Below are 15,334 nucleotides of genomic sequence, written 5' to 3' on the forward strand. Positions count from 1 at the left end.
CAGGATGAGCAATCATGGCCTGTGCCACAATATGATCTGGACAAGGAACTAGTGGGCGGCACGGTGGCGCAGCTGTAGAGTTGCTGCCTTACAGCGAATGCAGCGCAGGTTCAGGTTCAATCTTGACTACGGGCGCCATCTGTACGGAGTTTGTACGTTCTCCCCGTGACCTGCGTGGGTTTTCTCCGAGATCTTCGGTTTCCTCCCACACTCCAAAGACGTACAGGTATATAGGTTAATTGACTGGGTAAATGTAAAAAAAATTGTCCCTAGTGTGTAGGATAGTGTTAATGTGCGGGGATCGCTGGGCGGCGCGGACTGGGTGGGCCGAAGGGCCTGTTTCCGCGCTGTATCTCTAAATCTGTATCTCTAAATCTAAATCAGAGAAGAATCGGAAACATAACCTGGTAAACGCATGACAAACACACCTCGTGGTTGAGAAAGTAGGAAAATAACTGCAGATACTGTTACAAATCGAAGGTATCACAAAAAGCTGGAGTAACTCAGTGGGTCAGGCAGCATCTCAGAAGAGAAGGAATGGGCGACGTTTCGGTCGAGACCCTTCTTCAGTCTGAAAAAGGGTCTCGACCTGAAATGTCACCCATTCCTTCGCCCCTGAGATGCTGCTTGACCCGCTGAGTTACTCCAGCTTTTTGTGATACCTTCGTGGTTGAGAAAGATCTTCACTAATGCTTCTGCTCCTACTGACCCAACGCACTGCTGACATACAGCTAGGTTATCATGCAGCAAGTTCACATGAATTTCACATTTCCGGAAGGAACTACCTAAAAGTGACGCGCTCCAATTTTCTGGCACTCAGCCAAAAAAACAGAAAACATGAATTTTTAATTTATTTTACATTAAAATATAGTGCACATCAATACTCTACATTTTTAGACACCATACTAGACCAAGTGGACCCATTGGGCCCAAACCTCTCCTGCATTGGTGCAGCACCCTCTCCTCCCCCTCTCCCATTCCCCTCTCCCTCCCCCCTCCCTCTCTCCCCTCCCTCCACCCCCCCCTCCCCCTTTCCTCTGTCAATGTTCATACCACTGGGCTGCAAGCTGCCCAAGCGAAATATGAGGTGCTGTTCCTCCAATTTGCGGTGGGCCTCACTATGGCACTGGAGGAGGCCCATGACAGAAAGGTCAGACTGGGAGTGGGAGGGGGAGTTGAAGTGCTCAGCCACTGGGAGATCAGGTTGGTTAAGGCGGACTGAGCGAAGGTGAATAAATACCAGGATACTTGTTTGTGAAAGAAGCAGAGACGGCAGAAATATCCACTCAGACACCATTCAGATCAAGGCTTAGGCAGGGATAGAAGCGTTCCAACTGGTGACAGCTTACCTGTCTGACTATACTCTGGATGAGTTTGTCCATTGTAAAGGCAATGAAAGCGTGAATGGTAAACATTTCCCGAAGGGTGTCCTCATACTGGGAGGAATCCATGTTGCCATCTAGAAGGTTCCGCACCATATCAAGGAAAGCTGGGTAATAGTCTTCCACATCAATATCCACTGAAATTAGACAAGAGAAAGCAGGTTACAGCATCCTACCTTGGATTCGGGTAAAGTAATCCCTATCAAACTATCACATAATGGATCTCAGGCACTAACCTCCAGTAACGACACAATTTACAGTCAAAAGATTTGACTAGGGTCTGACAATCCCTGCACAACTGAGGGTATGCTGGAGAGCCTTTCAAATGAGATCTTCAACTCCCAGCTGTTCTTTTAACTGGCTTGTAAATTGTCATGCCTCTATTTTGTAGGAAAATAACTGCAGATGCTGGTTCAAATCGAAGGTAGACACAAAACTCAGCGGGCAGGCAGCATCTCAGGAGAGAAGGAATGGGTGACGTTTCGGGCCGAGACCCTTCTTCAGACTGGAAAAGCAGCCAACATAATCAAAGACTTGTCTCACCCCGGCCATTCCTTCTTCTCCCTGATCCGGTACGGCAGAAGGTACAGAAGCTTGGAAGTGCTCAGGAACAGCTTCTTCCCCTCTGTTCCAGACTCTGGAGCAGCTTCTTCCCGTGTTATCAGGCTTCTGAACGGTCCTTCCATAAGCTAGAGTACTGTCAATTCACCTCTACCCCATTGAGGACATTGGACTTCGTCCCTGGAACCGATGTGCTGCAATGCTGAGAACTATATTCAGCACTCGGTATCTTCCCTTTTGCTCTATCTAGTTTATTTGAGTTTGACTTGACAGTATTTATGTACTAGACCAAACCTCTCCTGCATTGGTGCAGCACCCTCCCCCTCCCACCACTCTCCCCTCTCCTTCCAACCCCCCTCCTCCTCACTCTATCCCCCTCAACCCCCCTTATCCTCCATCCTCCCCCCTCCCTCCCCCCATCCCTTGGAGATAGATTTAAACTTTAAAACGTGAATAACTTTTAAAATATAACACCGATTTCAATGAAACTTCTTCCATTAGCACCAAAGGGACGACGGTGAGTAAGGTGGGCCTAAAGTTGTCGCGCTATGGTGTACCGTTTTGGCTGTAGTTCAGGAACAAACAAACAAACTAGAGTTTTAGTATATAGATGGAATATCTGATCTGTTTGGATAGCATGCAAAATAAAGCTTTTCACTGTAACTCGGGACATGTGACAATAATAAAGCAAAATAATTTGTTCCCAATGCAAAAAACAAACTGCTGAAGGATCTTCAAGGGATCAGCCAACATTCATGGAAGGAAACGGACAGACAATGTTTGGGGTGGGGACCCTCCTTCATTTGCTTCCACAGATGCTGCCTGACCCACTGACCTCCTCCAGCAGTTAGTTTTTTGCTCAGGATTCCAACACCTGCAGCCAAATGTGTCTCCAATTTGTTCCCAATGTTCATCGGATATTAACTGACTGTTAAAATTTTAGTGGCGATTTTACAAGTATCATGTGAAGTGACGCCACATAGTAAAATAAATAAAAGAACATGCTAAAGAAAATCATAAACTAATAAATTCTCTGCCTCAGAGTGGAATTCTCTGCCTCAGAAGGCAGTGGAGTCCAATTCTCTGAATGCATTCTAGAGAGAGCTGGATAGAGCTCTTAAGGATAGCGGAGTCAGGGGGTATGGGGAGAAGGCAGGAACGGGGTACCGATTGAGAATGATCAGCCATGATCACATTGAATGGCGGTGCTGGCTCAAAGGGCTGAATGGCCTCCTCCTGCACCTATTGTCTATTGTCTAAATCAGCCTGAAGAAGTATCTTGACCCAAACGCCGCACTGAGTTACTCCAACACACTGTGCTTTATTCAAGATTCCAGCATCTGCAATTCCTTGCATCTCCAAACTAATTGCAGTTTAGAACTGATTTGATTTAAGCAGTGCGTCACTGTTAGGAAAAATATGTATAACTAGACCAAGTGGATCCGTTGGGCCCAAACCTCTCCTGCATTGGTGCAGCACCCTCTCCTCCTCCTCCCCCCCCTCCCCATCAACCCCCCTTATCCTCCCTCCCTCCCTCCTCCCCCACCCTCCCTAGGAGATAGATTTAAACTTTAAAATGTGAATAACTTTAAAACTATAACACCGATTTCAGTGAAACCTCTTCCATTAGCACCAAAGGGATGGCGGTGAGTAAGGTGGGCCTAAAATGCACTATCATGTACTGATTTGGCTGTAGTTCAGGAACACACAAACAAACAAGAGTATATAGATGGAAGATGCTGCGATTTTAAATATGTTCAATGCCGTTTAAAGCATTCAAGCATGAGGATACATACTTGGTATCGGCAGTGCCACACACATTATTGGATGTCAAGTCAAGTGCATTAATTTTATGGGCGTTGATTCATAATGCCCTGACAATGTGCAATATCTACTACTTGTTCGTATCTTGCATGAATGTGCTTCTTAAGTCTCACTGGAAACTGAGGTGAACAGATGCTTCATTAGACAAGGTTGGATATGAATCAATAAACAGCTTTCTTTCACCACAAGGTAAACATAGAGAATCAATTGTGATTACACTCACTCAGTGCAATCAATGCAGCTTTAACAATGCATTCATAAATAAATCATCCCGACCTGTAACCATAGGTCAACTTACTTAACACAAGCAGCCTTTTGTTATTTCTAATTACTATTCACGAAGAAAAACATTGAACATCAATGTCATCAATGTGTTTTACTCCAGAAAACAAACATAGCGGCACGGTAGCGCAGCGGTAGAGTTGCTGCTTTACAGCGAATGCAGCGCTGGAGACTCAGGTTCGATCCTGACTACGGGTGCTGCACTGTAAGGAGTTTGTACGTTCTCCCCGTGACCTGCGTGGGTTTTCTCCGAGATCTTCGGTTTCCTCCCACACTCCAAAGACGTACAGGTATGTAGGTTAATTGGCTGGGTAAATGTAAAAATTGTCCCTAGTGGGTGTAGGATAGTGTTAATGTACGGGGATCGCTGGGCGGCGCGGACTTGGTGGGCCGAAAAGGCCTGTTTCCGTCTGTATATATGTGATATATGATATATGATATAGCATTTGGACATTTGTTACATGCAAAATGATCCGTTTTCGCAGCTAGGGTGAGAGAGGAACTGTAACTACATTCTGATAAAACAGACTATGATCCCGCCTAGCCTGGCCAACCTGACCTTGCTATCATGCCTAGAGACAGAACTGAAAAATACTGAAATTTAGTTTAGAGATGCAGCGCGGAAACCGGCCCTTCAGCCTACCGAGTCCACACCGACCAGCGATCCAGGCACATTAACACCATCCTACACACACTAAGGACAATTTTACATTTATACCAAGCCAATTAACCTACAAACCTGTACGTCTTTGGAATATGGGAGGAAACCGAAGATCTCAGAGAAAACCCTTGCGGTCAGGGTGAGAACGTACAAACTCCTTAGACAGCACCCGTAGTCCGGATCGAACCCGGGTCTCTGGCACTGTAAGCGCTGTAAGGCAGCAACTCTACCGCTGCAACCACTGGTACCGTTCCTTAACATTTCCAGGAAACAAGGAACAGGCACAATGAAGGCAAACGGTTGTGGAACATGCAGCATAATTCCAGCTCCAACCTATTATCCGATACCACTGCACGATATTAAAATATACACTGAAATACCAAACGGTGTTCTGAGCCGTCTCACCGGTTAAATACAGAACGTTGACCTCATCAATTTCACATCTAGATATGGGAATGCAGGATGATGACAAAATTAACTTTTAAAATATTCTTTCAATAGTGTCTTCCCTAAATTGCAATGTTACAGATCCTGAAACATCAAGAATCTCCGACAATCCAAAGTGTCTACCCGACTGATGAGGCATTCCAGAAAGTCAGCAGCATCCTATGACTCCGAGACCAGGGTCTCTTCAACCTCCCGCTCGGCCCTTCGAAGGTTCTTGTCCTCCATTATGGCCCCTCCAAGCATTGTCCACCCATCTCCAGCTGTTTTTTAGACATTAGAATTTAGAGATACAGCGCAAAAACACAGGCCCTTCAGCCCACCGAGTCTGCGCCGACCAGCGATCCAGCCCTATCCTGCACTCTAGGGACAATTTACAAAAGCCAGTTAACCTACAAACCTGCACGTCTTTGGGATGTGGGAGGAAACCCACATCCGAAAATAACCCACACGGTCACAGGCAAAACGTGCAAACTCTGTACAGACAGCACCTGTAGTCAGGATCGAACCGGGTTTCTGGCGCTGTGAGGCAGCGACTCTACTGCTGTTCTTGGCACAGACTTTTGTGGGTTTTGTCCACAGCTCAAGCACTATAATTTGAAGCCTAGCCTGTAACTCTGTTGTGATAGGAAAATAAATAAGCGGCAGCCAGTATTTTCTAATAAGGAAGGCCCACTTAGATCCCCAAATATACTCACTCGGTTCCTTTAGTCGAAGCTGAATAGCAGGGCTGTCATTTTTGTCTCGTTTTCCTGTCAGCATTTCCTGTTCCCTTTCTCTGCATTCCTCCTCAATCTGCTTCTCCGCTTGATTGTAGATCTTCAGGAGTCGCGAGCAAAGGATCTGGTGCAGCCGGATGAAGATGTACCAGTTGTTGTTCACAAAGAATAGGTTGTACACATCGTCCACGCCCCGCAGTTTTTGTGCTCCCGTGTTGCTGAACATAAGTCTTGGCTTGGGTGGGCTACTGCCAATGCCATTGTGCTTTTTAGTTGCCCCCGTGCTCTCCTCCATGTCCATCTCATCATCCTCGTCGTCGTCCTTCTCATCCTCTACATCTGACAGCTCGCCTCGCTGAGCGAACAAAAGGTCTGGGATGAAATGATAAATTATTTGCTTGATTTTGTACTTATCTTCCTTCTGTATCCCAGCTTGCCGCTTGACGTGATGGATAATGAGGGAGGCTGCATCCTCCATGATCTGCTTGTCCTCGTAAACAAAGGTTAAGTGAGAGCCAAACGGCACGTGTGCGTGATCTTCAGACGCCAGTTCTTGCCGCTAAAGGTGCACAAATAAAAAGAAACAACATCAGGCATACGTTTGTAAAAGAGCAACAAAAACCTTCAACAACTGCATTAACAACACCAGATACATTTTGAATCACACAATAGGTGATAACATGGTGGTCCCGAAGACCAGATACATTTAGAATCATTCAATAGGAGAAACAGGCTTTCAGCCCACCGTGTCCGTGCTGGCTATCAAATACATAGAAACATAGAAAATAGAAACATAGAAAATAGGTGCAGGAGTAGGCCATTCGGCCCTTCGAGCCTGCACCGCCATTCAATATGATCATGGCTGATCATCCAACTCAATATCCCGTACCTGCCTTCTCTCCATACCCCCTGATCCCTTTAGCCACAAGGGCCACATCTAACTCCCTCTTAAATATAGCCAATGAACTGGCCTCAACTACCTTGTGCGGCAGAGAATTCCACAGATTCACCACTCTGTGTGAAAAAAAACTTTCTCATCTCGGTCCTAAAAGACGTCCCCCTTATCCTTAAACTGTGACCCCTTGTTCTGGACTTCCCCAACATCGGGAACAATCTTCCTGCATCTAGCCTGTCCAACCCCTTAAGAATGTTGTAAGTTTCTATAAGATCCCCCCTCAATCTCCTAAATTTCAACATATCTGTACTAACCCAATTTTTCATCACTCAGCAGGTGGCCTTCAGTGTCATGGGGGTTGAAGTGCACATCTAAATATTTTTAAAATGCTGTGAGAGTATATGCCTCTTCCACCAACTCAAGCAGTGTGCTCCAGATTTCAAACGCTCTTTATGTGAGAAGATATACTTCTTAAAATCCCCTCTAAATCTTCTACTTTCCTTAAACCCGTGCAGGAAGGACCTGCATATGCAGGGGTTTATACCGAAGATGGGAACGAAAAAGCACTGGACCCGCGTAGTTACATAAACCTGGGCACTCTAGTTGTAGACTTCTCTACTTTCTACCCCATTTATGTATGTGCTGTTATGTTTGTGTGCCATTGTATGTTCGTTTCTTAGTACCTGAACTGATGTACAGCACTTTGGTCAACGTGGGTTGTTTTTAAATGTGCTATACAAATAAAATTGACTTGACTTGACTTGATCTATGTTCCTCATCATTTTGCACATCTCAGTTAGATCTCCCCTCAACCTTCTCCACCCAGAGAAATTAAACCCAGCCAAACCAAAGCTGAAACGCTCTAGCCCAGGAATAACTCAGTGAGTAGGAAAACAACTGCAGATGCTGGTTAAAATCGATGCTGGAGTAATTCAGCGGGACAGGCAGCATCTCGGGAGAGAAGAAATGGGTAACGTTTCAGGTCGAGACCCTTCTTCGGACTGATGTCAGGGGAGGGGACGGGACAAAGATAGGATGTAGTCGGAGACAGGAAGACTAGTGGGAGATCTGGGAAGGGGGAGGGGACAGAGGGGGAAAGCAGGGACTATCTGAAGTTAGAGAAGTCAATGTTCATACAGCTGGGGTGTAAACTACCCAAGCGAAATATGAGGTGCTGTTCCTCCAATTTGCACTGGGCCTCACTCTGACAATGGAGGAGGCCCAGCACAGAAAGGTCAGATTGGGAATGGGAGGGGGATTTGAAGTGCTGAGTGAGTCCTCTCTTCAATTTCTCTAGTACAATCACATTGTTTAGTTTAGTTTAGTGTATTGTCACGTATACCAACGTACAGTGAAAAGCTTTTGTTGCGTGTTAACCAGTCAGCGGAAGGACAATGCATGATTTCTATCGAGCCATCCACAGTGTACAGATACAGGATAACGGGAATAACGTTTAGCGCAAGATAAAGTTCAGTAAAGTTCAATTAAAGATAGTCCGAGGGTCTCCAATGAGGTAGATAGTAGCTCAGGTCTGCTCTCTAGCTGTTGGTAGGATGGTTCTGTATCTACATTGTGGTGACTAGAACTGCACACAGTACCCAGCTGTGGTCTAACTAATATTTCATGTGGTTGCATTTTAAATTCTTTGCTCTCAGATTTCTATGCCATGGTTAAATTTTAGATTTAGATTTAGAGATACAGCGCCGAAACAGGCCCTTCGGCCCACCGGGTCCGCGCCGCCCAGCGTTCCCCGCACATTAACACTATCCTACACCCTAGGGACAATTTTTACATTTGCCCAGCCAATTAACCTACATACCTGTACGTCTTTGGAGTGTGGGAGGAAACCGAAGATCTCGGAGAAAACCCACGCAGGTCACAGGGAGAACGTACAAACTCCGTACAGACGGCGCCCGTAGTCGGGATCGAACCCGAGTCTCCGGCGCTGCATTCGCTGTAAGGCAACAACTCTACCGCTGCGCCACCGTGCCGCCCATAGAGGGAAGCATCCTACACAGTATCGTGAAAACTATTGGTGCAAACCTTTGTGGATCCTTGGACCAGTAATCAAGGTCTCTCTGTTCCTCAGTACTTCCTCACATTCATTGTGAACACCTTAGCTATATTAATCCTCCCAAAGTGTATCACCTCATACTTTTCAGGAATAAATTCCATCTACCATATTTTATAAGGATATTGCCAGCACTAGAGGGTCTGAGCTATAGGGAGAGGTTGAGCAGGCTGGGTCTCTATTCCTTGGAGCGCAGGAGGATGAGGGGTGATATTATAGAGGTGTATAAAATCATGAGAGGAAAAGATCTGGTTGATGTACAGAGTCTCTTGCCCAGAGTAGGTGAATCGAGGACATAGGTTCAAGGTGAAGGGAAATAGATTTAATAGGAATCTGAGGGTAACTTTTTCACACAAAGGGTGGTGGGTGTATGGAACAAGCTGCCAGAGGAGGCAGTTGAGGCTGGGATTATCCCAACGTTTAAGAAACAGTTAGACAGGTACATGGATAGGACAGGTTTGGAGGGGTATGGACCAAACACGGGCAGGTGGGACTAGTGTAGCAGGGACATGTTGGCCGGTGTGGGCAAGATGGGATGAAGGGCCTGTTTCCACGCTGTATCATGCTGTAATCAAGACCTAGTTTGTTACCTAATTAAGTCTTTCTGCGACCTCCATTCTGTAATCAACACCCAGTGTTACTGTTAGTCAAGTTTCTGTGTATTCTTGTCAGCTGAGAATGTAAAAGCTGTACCAAACTCAGGCTCAGAAGATCAGCTTTGACTGGTGTCCTGGTGCGCACCAGTTTCAATAAATCGGCCGTTACTTCGAACAACAACTCCGTATGACCTTTCCATTTGCTCCGACAAGCACACACTAAACTGATTCAGAATTTCAAAGTTAAGGTCCAAACAGATGCCGATAATTTCTACAAGTATCTCATTACCATTTCGGTCTTTTCATATTGGTGAGGCGGTGGGGGAAGATTTAATAGGAACCTGAAGGGTAACTTTTTCAGACAAAGGGTGGTGGGTGTATGGAACGAGCTGCCGGAGGAGGTAGTTGAGGTGGGAACTATCGCAACGTTCAAGAAACATTTAGAGAGGTACCTGGATAGGATAGGTTTAGTGGGATATGGGCCAAACCCAGGCAGGTGGGACCAAAGAAACTAGAGGAACAAGGTGAACCACTCCGTCGCCTATACTGAAATGTAGTACGCAAAGGAGCGTAACATCCGCCATTTTAGTAAGCAAAACCCACTGTTCGCTATGCCTCTCGCAGTGTAATCAGTGTTGTGGGGGAACAGTATGATTTTAGATTTTTTTTTTAGATTTAGAGATACAGCGTGGAAACAGGCCCTTCGGCCCACCGAGTCCGCGCCGCCCAGCGATCCCCGCACATTAACACTATCCTACACACACTAGGGACAATTTTTACATTTACCCAGTCAATTAACCTACATACCTGTACGTCTTTGGAGTGTGGGAGGAAACCGAAGATCTCGGAGAAAACCCACGAGGTCACAGGGAGAATGTACAAACTCCGTACAGACGGCGCCCGTAGTCAGGATCGAACCTGAGTCTCCGGCGCTGCATTCGCTGTAAGGCAGCAACTCTACCGCTGCGCCACCGTGCCGCCCAGTATGTGTGATGATACCATAAAAATGCAGAATATATCTCGTCTATCAATTTACAGATTTTTGTTATTTTTCTTTTAAAATGTTTCTACAAGTTTCTGCCTACTAAAATGGCGCCATGACATACTACGGTTTTTAGAGTTGAGTGGTCTATTTTGCTCTGCTCTATTATCTTTGGGTGGGACTAGTGGAGATGGGACACGTTGGTCAGTGTGGGCAAGTTGGGCCGAAAGGCTTGTATCATTCTATGACTATGACACTATACCTCATCATATATGCTCTCAATCTCATTGAGCAAACTTTTGGAGCGCAGAGTTTTGGTGTCATTCTGTTTGAAGTTGATTCCCTGATGATCCAGGGACTTCAAGTAGTACTTCTCGTTCTGCTCCCTCCAGATCTTATTGAAACCTCTTTGTGCTTCTCGCCATTCTTCCTCCTTTGCTTTCAACCTGCAGAGGGGGAGACAACAACAAAAAGCATCTAACATAAGAATCCCAAAGATTCCAAGTTACAACTTACGAACAGTTTAAAACAAACGGAAGGCAGAACAAACTTTAAAAAAACAAAAAGGGGAAATGGGCATTGCTGGATCCACGAACGGATCCTTCAGAAAGTTTAAGGCCATTTCGAACCTTTTGAGTGAGGAAGAACCTTTTCACTCAGAGTTGTGAATCTGTGGAATTCTCTGCCTCAGAAGGCAGTGGAGGCCAATTCTCTGGATGCTCTCAAGAGAGAGCTAGATAGAGCTCTTAATGATAGCGGAGTCAGGGGGTATGGGGAGAGGGCAGGAAAGGGGTATTGATTGTGAATGATCAGCCATGATCACTTTGAATGGCCTACTCCTGCACCTATTGTCTATTGTCTATAGCAGATTCCAATGACACCCTGCCCGCAGAGGGATATCTAGCGAACCTGGACTGATACCGTAAGGTAATGTCACACTGCTTGTAACACCGTTTCCACAGACCCGGCAGTATTCGACTAGATATATAGATCAAAGAAATACACAGAATTAAAGTGGGCATATTTAAGATTGTTCCAAAGATTAAAGTTCATTCATGGCGAGGTTAATCTTCAAAAATATAGATTGATCCTTCCAAACTTCCATCCCAATCCTCTCCTGTGTCTTGTTGCTTTTTACTTAGTATGGCTGTGTGGTAACTCAAATGTCACTGTAGCTTAATTATAACCACGGGACTTTCCATCGCCCGGTATGCCTCGACCGCGGGACTTTCCATCGCCCGGCGCGGCTCGGCCGCAGGACCTTCCATCTCCTGCGCGAGTCGGGAGCCTCGGTCGCCTCGGCAGAAGTCGAACTGTCTGTCCGTGGGAGAAGCATGGGGGAAGAGAGAAGATTTTTTTTTGCCTTCCATCACAGTGAAGGGGTGTCTGGAGGAGTCACTGTGATGGATGTTTGTGTTAAAATTGTGTGTCTTGTGTCTTTTACTCTGTACTGTTGTGGCTGCGTGGCAAAGGTTTTTCGTTCAATTCATTTTGAATGACAATAAAGGTAATTCAGATTGGTACATGTGACAATTAAATTGAATCTTGAAATCTTGAATCTAGGGCAAGGTTTCACAATCCAGTCCCTCACTCGAGTGTTTTTGGTATGAAAGTCTGGATAAATCCTGGTTGAGAGAGGTGACAACATGGACACTCCCCCTCAGAGAGGAACTTGGAACTACAAGACATAATTTCAAAATATGGGGTCGCTTACTTAAGAGAGGATGAGAAATTTAGGACAAGAGGAGGAATTCTGTAGGAAGGAACAGCAGACACTGGTTTACACTGAAGGTAGACACAAAATGCCGGAGTAACTCAGTGGGACAGGCAGCATCTCTGGATAAAAGGAATGGGTGACATTTTGGTTCGAGACCCTCCTTCAGACCCTTCTGAAGAAGGGTCTTCACCCGAAACGTCACCCATTCCTTCTTTCCACCATTCCTGAGTTACTCCAGCATTTTGTGTCTATCTTCGGTGTAAAAACAAAACGGATGTCAGAGGTTATGGGGAGAAGGCAGGGGAATGGGGTTGAGAGGGAGAGATAGATCAGCAATGATTGAATGGTGGAGTAGACTTGATGGGCCGATTGGCCTAATTCTTCTCCTATACACGATATTACTCCAGCATTCTGTGTCTATAAGAGGAGGAATTTCCTTCCCTTGGATGGGTCATTGGGAAGCTGAAGATCGGACAGTAAAGTGGAGCAGATGGGATTAACAATGATTTTAAAGAGTAACCGAACTGCCACTCCACCAGTTGCACGACCTACCCTTGGTCACATTTCTGAAGCGCATGAAAATGACAGTAGCCCCATCATCACAGATAGAGGTGCCCACTTGTTCAGGCTTTTCTGGAATGGTCATATTTAGCCATACTGAGATAATAAAATCAGAATAAAGCTACCTTTTCAATACGATGGGGACAGCAACACCAGGGTTCTTTTTCAGGCCGTCAAGAATGTCTGCCGCCTTGTCTGCGTATATCCTCTGAATAGCCTTCCGGTGAATCACTTCTGAGGTTCCCCCAAGGGTGTTATCCAAACGGAATTTAGCCTGGTCATCCGCTGACATCCGCGACAGCTTTTTCTGAACAGTCTCCAGGACACGGATGGTTGCGAGGTTTGTTTCCAAGACAACGTCGAGCTGTGGAAAAATATCTGACGTAAGTAACTTGAAGTACAAAAGTTTTTTCAGTTTTTCATTTACAAAAGTTCTACGCAGGAGAAGGTAAGACATTCGAAAGTACAAAGTCAGGTATCGAATTCTCAAATTCACATTTCAGGGGAGAATGCGCTGTACAATAATGACCCAAACTATATTTATTGTTGAAGGAATCCTTACTGAACAGTTGATGTCTGTAGGACTTTTCTGAGAAAAATCCCAAATAAATTCCTGAACAATTAATTACAAACTGATGTTAAGAGAGCACTGAGCAAGCTCCTGTTCCTGTCCTACAGCAGATGAGTATGTGTTGCATACATAGGGAAATGGAGAAGGAGAAAATACATATTTTCCTTTGCCAAAATGATACCATTTGTTCATGACTGAATCAAGTAGATAGATTATAGCACAAACAAGACTATATTTTAATGAGCAAGAAGAAACAGGCAAAGTAAAAAACTACATCTGAAGCATTGGGACAAGGCATCTGGGAAAGTTTGGTTCATGGTTGTCATGTGTAGAGAGATAATGATGAAAGGCTTTGCTTTGCGTGCTATCCAGTCAAATCATTCCCTACATGAGGATATCAGGCAGGGCAAAAGAGAAAATAAACAGAGTTTGCTTGATGGACTGGGCTGCCCGCGCAACCTTTTGGGACAGCTCAGCGGTAGTTGCTGCCTTACAGCGCCAGTGACCCGGGTTCGATCCTGACTACAGATGCTTGTCTGTACGGGGTTTGCATGTTGTCCCCGTATGCGTCTGGGCACTCACATTTCGGAGGATCTCACATGGTCCACTAACACTGCTGCGCTGGTCAAGAAGGCGCAGCAACGACTGTTCTACCTGAGAACACTGAAAAAGTCTGGTCTACCCCAACAGCTGCTGACGACCTTCTACCGCTGCACCATAGAGAGCATCCTAACACATGGCATCCCTGTGTGGTATCTCAGCTGCACGGAGGCAGAGAGGAGAGCTCTTCAGCGGGTAGTCCATAGAGCTCAGAAGACTATCAGAACACAGCTACCAGCCTTGGAGGGCATCTACAACACACGGTGCCTCAGAAAAGCCACCAGCATCCACAAAGACTCTTCACACCCCTGCAACAGTCTGTTCGAACTTCTACCATTGGGCAGACGATACAAGGCCTTCTACGCCCGCACCTCCAGACTCAGGAACAGCTTCATCCCCAGGGCCATAGCTGCTATGAACCGGTCCTGCTGAGCCGGATGGTCACATTGCACAGCGAACCGGCACAGATCTACTTGCACTTTATTCTGTTTTAAAACTGTTTCTAATTTTGTTTCATTTTGTTTCACGGGGTTGTCTAAATTTATACTGATTAGCTAATTAATTTATTGCATCGTATGGGAGGCGCATTCCCGATCTCGTTGTACCCCTGTACAATGACAATAAAGATATATTGTATTGTATTGTAATGTGACATGACTGGGTTTTCTACGGGAGCTCGTTTCCTCCCACACTCTAAAGACTTACAGGTTTGTCGGCTAATGGCTTAGTATAATTGTAAATTGGCCTAGTGTGTGTAGGATAGTGTTAGTGTACGCAGCTTGTTGGTCGGCATGAACTCAGCCTGTTTCCACGCTGTAATTCAAAACTAAACACTGTCTTGAGCATTAAATGCATCTGGATAGGATGCTTTCTAAGATGCAACTGTCAAACTTGGGACGGGTCATTTGAGATATGCCAAATTCCCGTAGCATTTTGATGAAGTAATCCTCAGGTATATCAATGGATTTAATTTGAAATTGCACATGGCCCACAGTGATTTAATTACCAGTAGTAAATATTTTGAGCACTACAATTAGACCTAAGACTGGGTTTTCTACAGGAGCTTGTTTCCTCCCACACTCTAAAGACTTACAGGTTTGTCTGCTAATAGCTTGGTATAAACCCAAATCAACATTTGATTTTACAAATTCATAATTTTGATATGCAAAATCCAGAATTTTACGTCAGATATGACGCGTAATGCAACTTTTCAGCAAACAAAAAAGTATGCACACCAAATGCGCGTACGCGTTGCACTACATTCATGAGTGAAAAACAACTATTATTTCCAACAGTCTGTAGTTCTTGGACTACATGTACAATGTCAGGCCTATCATGAGTATATTCTGCTATTTATAGAAAGGTTATTGAACAGAGATACTTTTTGCAACACAAAGAAAAAATTGTTTTGTTTTTTCGATTTTGCTTTTTCCTTACACATCCCAATTCTCATGGTGTTGAATAAAAG

At 45.2% G+C, this 15,334-nt stretch overlaps 1 protein-coding gene across 5 annotated transcripts in view; it reads right to left on the minus strand.

Moving 5' to 3' along the window:
* Positions 1 to 15,334, minus strand: part of sin3aa (SIN3 transcription regulator family member Aa) — a 119,409-nt gene that overhangs the window by 20,006 nt on the left and 84,069 nt on the right. For all 5 annotated transcript variants that reach the window (XM_078429722.1, XM_078429724.1, XM_078429720.1 and 2 more), the window contains 4 exons: positions 12,821 to 13,059; positions 10,680 to 10,863; positions 5,853 to 6,432; positions 1,350 to 1,519 (listed from right to left, as the gene is read on the minus strand). In XM_078429722.1, the coding sequence (XP_078285848.1) occupies positions 1,350 to 1,519; positions 5,853 to 6,432; positions 10,680 to 10,863; positions 12,821 to 13,059 (1,173 nt within the window). The remainder of the gene's footprint in view (positions 1 to 1,349; positions 1,520 to 5,852; positions 6,433 to 10,679; positions 10,864 to 12,820; positions 13,060 to 15,334) is intronic.

This window comes from Rhinoraja longicauda, chromosome 38 (assembly GCF_053455715.1).
Source record: "Rhinoraja longicauda isolate Sanriku21f chromosome 38, sRhiLon1.1, whole genome shotgun sequence".
NCBI lineage: Eukaryota > Metazoa > Chordata > Chondrichthyes > Rajiformes > Arhynchobatidae > Rhinoraja > Rhinoraja longicauda.